Source organism: Salvelinus fontinalis, chromosome 14 (genome assembly GCF_029448725.1).
Source record: "Salvelinus fontinalis isolate EN_2023a chromosome 14, ASM2944872v1, whole genome shotgun sequence".
Classification (NCBI taxonomy): domain Eukaryota; kingdom Metazoa; phylum Chordata; class Actinopteri; order Salmoniformes; family Salmonidae; genus Salvelinus; species Salvelinus fontinalis.
In genome coordinates, this window is record NC_074678.1 from 51,295,561 (window position 1) to 51,303,633 (window position 8,073).

The 8,073-nt window shown below is 40.0% G+C and overlaps 1 protein-coding gene across 8 annotated transcripts in view; it reads right to left on the minus strand.

Annotated features, from left to right (window-relative positions):
* The window catches only part of camsap2a (calmodulin regulated spectrin-associated protein family, member 2a), an 89,446-nt gene extending 81,379 nt beyond the window's left edge, over positions 1 to 8,067 (minus strand). For 6 of the 8 annotated variants that reach the window (XM_055862259.1, XM_055862260.1, XM_055862255.1 and 3 more), the window contains exon 1: positions 7,433 to 8,066. In XM_055862259.1, the coding sequence (XP_055718234.1) occupies positions 7,433 to 7,574 (142 nt within the window). In that variant the 5' untranslated portion in view covers positions 7,575 to 8,066. Of the gene's footprint in view, positions 1 to 7,432 lie in introns of all 8 variants that reach the window. The other 2 variants (XM_055862256.1, XM_055862258.1) reach the window with 2 other exon arrangements.
* Between the last annotated feature and the right edge of the window lie 6 nt (positions 8,068 to 8,073).

Here is an 8,073-nt window from a genome sequence, read left to right on the forward strand (position 1 = left end):
AACGGTTCAAAACGATGAATATGAACACGCAGTTTGTATCAAAGTCAATTTCAATTCATTAACAATTAACAGTATGTGAGAGAGAAAGTAAGGAATGATAGAGGGGCGGAGCTTCAGTTTAAAAGCATGCAGGCCTAAACACAGTGGAAGGTCAGCCTACACCACCTCATATTACCTCATACTGTATTTTTGTCACATTTCTGATATGATTAGAATCAATCAATTAGTGAATCAAGAAGATCAGCACGTTTAAAAGGGTCATTTGAAGGTTTGATATTTCACTGCATGACTGATGGTAACTCTGTGTTTAACTGTGGCAAGTCTACCCATCCAAAGACACGGGCGTGATCTCCATAGGAGATACACTATGGATGGACTGCACGGTGCGTTACCATGGAAACTACCGTAGGAGAGGAACCTGATCGATTCATGTGCACTCCATATCTCTCTAGCTCCCAGGGAGCTTCCCTCAGTCTGCTTTATCAAAGAGAGAGAGAGAGACGGATAACATAAGAGAGTGTGTGCGCGTTTGTGGGGGCGGGCGCACACGAACTGACAGATACGAGTGGGCCTGATTTCAATAATTCATCTCCTCATTGTCAGACTCTTACAAGGTGTTGAGAAAATGGGGAAGGTATAAAAACCAGAGAGACTGAGATTGCTCAAACAGCTACGGAAATAACCAGATTTTCACACCGCTCAAGTGGCTGCACATTAGAACAAACAAAGTGTGGTTAAAAGGAGATTGACCCTAACCCTGTAATGCTACATGGGGTAACACTCCCACACACACAGATACACTCACGCACACACAGACCAATCTCCGGATATGTAACACACCCATATCAGAAGGAGCAGATGGGTGTTCGTTATGATGAGGGTGTGTAAAGCCACGGTGACAGAGCCTTTCGCAGCTTCACACTCCTCATCCCACCCTCACACCACTCAACGAATCATTTCAGACAGGCCAAGTCAGCAGCTCATAACAGAAACACGCTATCTGATCAAAAACAAGGTCACCAAAGGGTCCTAGAGGTAGAAGTTTCTATTAACCTCAGATCTAGGATCAGATTACCCTATCAATAATCCTCACCTAAACCATTATGCGGATGAAGAATACATCTGAACTGGTATCAGTGGTTACATTTGGGGCAACTTTGACCGACGCCTTGAGGAGAACGCAACTGAACAAAGGACCAATTGGAGGGGTGGTGGGCGTGGCCCCCACAGAGGTGAGGACAGGGCCATGTTCAGTACAAAAACGTTTTGGAACGTTGCAGATAGAAATGCTATGAATAGAGCCAACGTAATTCTTTATTCTAGATGTCAGAGGCATTTTTGTTGTTCTAGATGGCATATTTATATCTGAACACAAAACGTTGCGTCCTGCTGAGCACGCCCCCAGGTTAGGTTTAGGGATGGGGCTAGAGCCCTTCGAGAGGATTAAACCATAATGCCCAACTTGATCAAAGACTCTACATTGACAAGGGATATCCTACTCCTCTCTCACTGGGCCTGCCCTTCAAAGAAGACCCAGATCAGATAGTAAACAGTAGCATTCACAAAGAGGCAAAGAAAAACACCAGAAGGAAATCCATACCTGTCAATAGGTCAATTGAAGCAAGTCTGAATCAAGTATCAAGTCACTGAGGACGACTTCGAGACAAGTCCCAAATCTGACAGGTTAAGTTTGAGTCAAGTCCTCAGGTCTCTCTCCTCTCTTACCTCGGTTGGTACAATGCAATTAGTGAGGAGGAGAACTGCATTATAATGTTCCACACAGGTTACCATTGCAATCAAACTAAGTAACACACCAAAATCTGAGAGAAAAAAAATCCTATTCCAAACTCCAGATTCATTTCTGTATGTTTGTGTGTGTGTGTGTGTGTGTGTGTGTGTGTGTGTGTGTGTGTGTGTGTGTGTGTGTGTGTGTGTGTGTGTGTGTGTGTGTGTGTGTGTGTGTGTGTGTGTGTGTGTGTGTGTTAATGTGTTTAATTGCTTATGTGCCTGAAAGTATTCTGAGCCTTGAGCAGTGTTCCCTGGGATCTGAAGACCAGCTCTTCCTCTCTACCTCTGGGAACGAAAGAGACAGTATTTATGGAATCATCCCATTTCATTCAGACCTAATTAATAACACATGGAGGATCTGGTTAGAAGCTCATGTACTGTATTTTCTAATATTAGAGAAGCAAAACATAATCTGCTCACTGGCAACTGCAGTAGAATTATTCTGTCTGCAGCTTGAATCAAATTGCATCACTCTTGGTCAGAACATTTGGGAAAACGAGTTAAAAGGATGTGCCACTAAAAACGCATAATAAGGTTGTATATTGAGTGGCACATCCCTTTATGGGGAAATGTTTGACTGTTCTTTTATGCTAGATGTAGATCTTCAGATGTTGATCTTTATGAATACCAGCTAGACAATATTATCAGTTGGTTAGTTAAAGGCTCAGCGCAGTCCAAAACTAATTATATATATATATATACTCACACACACACTACATGACATTTAAGTATGTGGACACCTGCACTTCGAACATCTCATTCCAAAATCATGGGGATTAATATGGAGTTGGTCCCCGCTTTGCTGCTATAACAGCCTCCACTGATGTTGGGTTATTAGGCCCAGCTCGCAGTCGGCGTTCCAATTCACCCCAAAGGTGTTTGATGGGGTTGAGGTCAGGGCTCTGTGCAAGCCAGTTGTCACGCCCTGACCTTAGTATTCTTTGTTTTCTTTATTATTTTGGTTAGGTCAGGGTGTGACATGGGTGATTATATGTTTTTGTCCTGTCTAGTCTTTTTGTATGTTTATGGGGTTGTTACCAGTCTAGGGGTTTTGTATGTCTATGGTTGCCTAGATTGGTTCTCAATTAGAAGCAGCTGTTTATCGTTGTCTCTGATTGGGAACCCTATTTAGGCAGCCATATTCCTTGAGTATTTCGTGGGTGATTATCTATGTCTATGTTTAGTTGCTTGTGTCAGCACTATGATTATATAGCTTCACGTTCGTTTTGTTGTTTTTGTATAGTTCATTCCGTGTTCTTTCTTTATTAAAAGAAGATGCATTCAAATCACACTGCGCTTTGGTCTCATCACTATAACGAATGTGACACTAGTCAAGTTCTTCCACACCGATCACGAAAAACCACTTCACAATAACAGCACTTACAGTTGACCGGGGCAGCTCTTTCAGGGCAGAAATTTGACAAACTGACTTGTTTACACGCAACCTAGCAAGGCTCAAGCCACGCCCACCTGAGAATACAGCTCTGTTCAGCTTTCATTTGGCCTAGAAGTGGATAATCCATTTCTCAACTAATTGTCACTTCACTGATTGCTTTCAAATAGAAACAGACAATATCCATACGATTAATTGTGCAAACCACCTTTTCCCTTGGACTTTACTATCGGTGAAAAGTGTGACACGATGTCTCAAAAGGATGGGGATATAATTGGAAATCGTAGACATGGGACTAAAAGGTTTTGACCCACGTGTTTATCAAAGTTGATTTAACGATGGGGATTAAATGCACTGACACGGTAACTACGTGAAAGAGAGAAGAGAAAACGGCCTAGTGAGTGTTCCCCTTCGTGGGATAGAACATTTTGTTGATTGATTAGATTACAATGTAAACAGTCACCACTCAGAACACGAAGCCAACACGAAAAATCCACATATCTAAATCAATCACACAATTTTATATCTTTCCCCTATTCTCAAATAAATATGCATTGGTTAATTCTAAAGTGATATATGTTTATGTTCACAACAGGTGGGAACTATTTTGGTACAAAACATTTTTCGCCTTGTTTAATATTCTAGATGACATCAATCATAGGTAATGTTGCACGTCTTTGGGAGAAAGCCATGGTGAAAGGGATGGGAGATTGGGAGGAGGCGGTTACAAATTCTATTGGGTTTGGTACCTTAGAAAGAGCTGATTGGATAGAGAGTAATTTAATGCAAATGTATAAATTCCGCCTATATGTATATGCAAATTAGGGTAACACTTTACTTGACACCCAGCATCATAACACACTGACACGGTCATAACCATGTCATAATATGTCATAACAGCTGACCTAAATTATCAGAACCTGTCATAATATGGTCATAACACTGTCATGACCGATATATTTACACCTGTTGTGACATATATTGTGTTATTTTATGGCTGGTTATGACACCTACATGATACTATCAAAACCCACATTTATTCAAATGTGTTTTTTCCCTGACACTTTCATTTGAAAGTTTGTTTTTCTGAAATCCTTTGTTGTTGTTGTAATTCGTTCTTTACAGTCATGTTTTTTCCCCATCATATTTTAAATAACTTGTAGAAAATGCACTTTCTGACACCACGAAGAAGCATTATGACAGAATTATGTTATATTCAGAAAAAGTTATATAACATAAACATACTGTTGAGAAGTAGGCTATGGTGTAATGGAATGTTTTGCCACGTGTGGTAGGTTTTGTGGGTTTTGACACTCTAATGTATCTGGGGCGGCAGGTAGCCTAGCGGTTAGAGCATTGGGCCAGTAACCGAACTGTTGCTGGATTGACTCCCCGAGCTGAAGGTAAAAATCTGTTGTTCTGCCCCTGAACAAGGCAGGTAATTGTAAATAAGAATTTGTTCTTAACTGACTTGCCTAAATAAAGGTTACATTTAAATAAAAAATGTAGATGTACATTTCAGAAAATGTTTTACATAAATGTTATATAAGAAGGTTTTGTTGGTTTTGACACTCATGTAGGTGTCAAAATCGGACATAAATACCATAATATATCTCACAACAGGTCTAAATATGTGTCATGACAGTGTTATGACCAGGATATATCAGCTGTTATGACATTATGACATGGTTATGACAGTGTGTTACCAATTAGTTGTTATTTTCAACCAGTCTCAACGTCAACAGTGAAGAGGCGACTCCGGGATGCTGGCCTTCTAGGCAGAGTTGCAAAGAAAAAGCCATATCTCGGTCTGGCCAATAAAAAGAAAAGATTATGATGGGCAAAAGAACACAGACACTGGACAGAGGAACTCTGCCTAGAAGGCCAGCATCCCGGAGTCGCCTCTTCACTGTTGACGTTGAGATCTGTGTTTTGCGGGTACTATTTAATGAAGCTGCCAGTGAAGGAAGTAGTACACAGCATTGTACGAGAACTTCAGTTTCTTGGCAATTTCTCGCATGGAATAGCTTTCATTTCTCAGAACAAGAATAGACTGACAAGTTGCAGAAGAACGTTCTTTGTTTCTGGCCATTTTGAGCATGTAATCAACCCACTAATGCTGATGCTCCAGATAATCAACTAGTCTGAAGAAGGCCAATTGTATTGCTTCTTTAATCAGGGCAACAGTTTTCAGCTGTGCTAACATAATTGCAAAAGGGTTTTCTAATGATCAATTAGTCTTTTTAAAATGATAAACTTGGATTAGCTAACACAACGTGCCATTGGAACACAGGAGTGATGGTTGCAGATAATGGGCCTCTGTACGCCTATGTAAATATTCCCAAAATATCTGCAGTTTCCAGCTACAATAGTCATTTACAAAATTAACAATGTCTACACTGTATTTCTGATCAATTTTATGTTATTTTAATGGACAAAAAATGTGATTTTCTTTCAAAAAACAAGGACATTTGTAGGTTGTTTTTCGTAGGTGGCGCCAAACTTTTGAACGGTAGTGTATATTTGACATTCAATTGAATAACCACCGAAATGCCTGGATTCCATAGATTTTCTTTCTCTCATTATAACATTGCTGGTGCTATGCACAGCTAACTGAGGTAAGACAGTAATTCTGGTCATAGATTATGCATGTATGAACTACACATTGAATCATCCAGCCTAAAGCAGGAGGTTTAAATAAAATGTATTGTCGCCAACGTACTGGAAGATGCCTTTAAAACACAATTATATAATTGTTTAGCATCCGTGAGCTGATGTGTACTGTACTACTTTGTTACCTCTAGCGAAGTAATCTCTGCATCCGCTATATGCCCTTCAATTTAGTAAACAGTCGGCTTGAGTACACCGGATACAGCACAATCCTGAGCCCCTGGCAAACTGCTGGCTATTACCAAAAACAAAACCAAACCAAGGATCAAAACAGCTCAAATAAGTATAAGATAGGAATTACTTTTATATCAGAACATGTGCTGTTATAACTGCTTTCAAAAGTCAGGTATTGTCCCCTAGGCTACCAGGCTTATAGCAATACCACATGCCTTGGAATGAAACTCAACGTGCAGTAACTAAAATGTATCGCAAAGACCCCTAGGGCCACTTTCCCAGACACAGATTCAGTGCAGAATCTCCTACTATTGAACATGTATTTTAGTCCAGGGCTACTCTCAATTTGTGTCCGGGATACCAGCCCCTAAGCAGGCTACCACTTGAGCGGCTCAAAGCTACATTCCACATTACTGAGCGGGGCCTTGCCGCACAGATGAGTCAGAAGCTCTCTATTCTTTTCTTCAGTGACCATTGAGACTCAATGCAGTTTACAGCAACGGACTGAGGTGGAAAACATTTGGGCTGCGATGATTCACATCAGTCTGTCTGCCCCCCTAAAGATTGACAGAGGTTTGGGTTCTGGTTGGAATTTATATAACAAATAACTTATTTGGGCATACCACCACATTAATAAAACTGTTGTCTTTATTGAAGAACCCATTGGTCATCCAAAACGTGACTCCTGTTACTCTTCTAATACTTTGAACGATGTGAAACAGTCACAAAAGTAACATTTGGGGCTACGGTATATATAGGCCTGACCCCAAATATGAACCCGATTAGGTACTATTTCATTACTATTATGTAATATGAGCCACATTTGCCAACTGTAAGCTTACTGATAACCATGGTACAACAATAACCATGTGATAATGAATGTGACTCCATTATGCCCAACTAGATTTGATGTTATGGAGTGGGCCTGTCATACTCAGGGTCACAGCTCTCAAGCAGGAGACATCCACAATCTGTTGAGATTGATGAGATCATTTGTGGCATCCCTTCACAACTTCATGTTTACAGTCCACTGCAACTGAACTGAACTAGATAGGAAATTATCAGGCAAAAGTTATTTTTCTTAGCATAGGTCTCTTTGGGAATTATGTATGTATGTTTGTTATGGACGGCTATTCTCCTCTTGGGGAATCTAAATACATTGATTCAACATTTATTTATATAAATACTACATACAAATCCATTGTACAACAAAGTACATACACATATTGTAATATACATACAATAATCGTACAGTAATATATTGCAAGCTTGAATGGTGTGTGTGTGATGATATTTGTATAGCTGAGCGAGTAATATTGCAGGGAAGAATTGCCAAATTGTTGACCAATGTGTTTGAAAAACAATTAAAATGTAATTATTGACAAAATAAATATTTAAACCACCTACCTGTCACAAATGCTTTGGACACTAGCCATGTGAGGCTACAGCAGATTTTTGCTCGTGAAAAATCATAACGATCAAAAGACTTTATTGCGGGAACAATAAAGGTATTTTTTAATTCCTTTGCGTCCGTCACTTCACCCATCATAACACCCTGAAGTGTCAATACCAGCCGTCGGAAACCCAAAGGTTACTATGTAGCAATAGAAGTGGATGACATCCCACCAAAGGAATTTAATTCACCAAACTTGACTTGATTTGTAGCATTCAATGCCTACGTCAATTTACAATTCGTTGGATGAGACATGGAGAATTGACTGCAAGCCATCGGTAAGGTATCGTCTAACTCCTTTGAGTCAATATGAATCGTGGAAGCAGTGCCTCTCCTTGTATTTTCCATCCATTCTGCTGCTACCATTTGAAATGGAGCTCGCTGAATAGCTGTCAACCTATTTCTGAATCTCAAAGAGAAAGACGCATATTTTCTTCAGATAGAGAGGAAAAAACATTCCCATTATTCAGTCTTTGTTCTTTCATTTTCCTTTACATGTTCCCCTTTGGATAGCTTTTTTGCTCCACAATTCAATCTCTGCTTTTCTTCGCTTGTTACGGTTTTCCTGCGGCACTGTGGGTATAAAAGAGCTGCA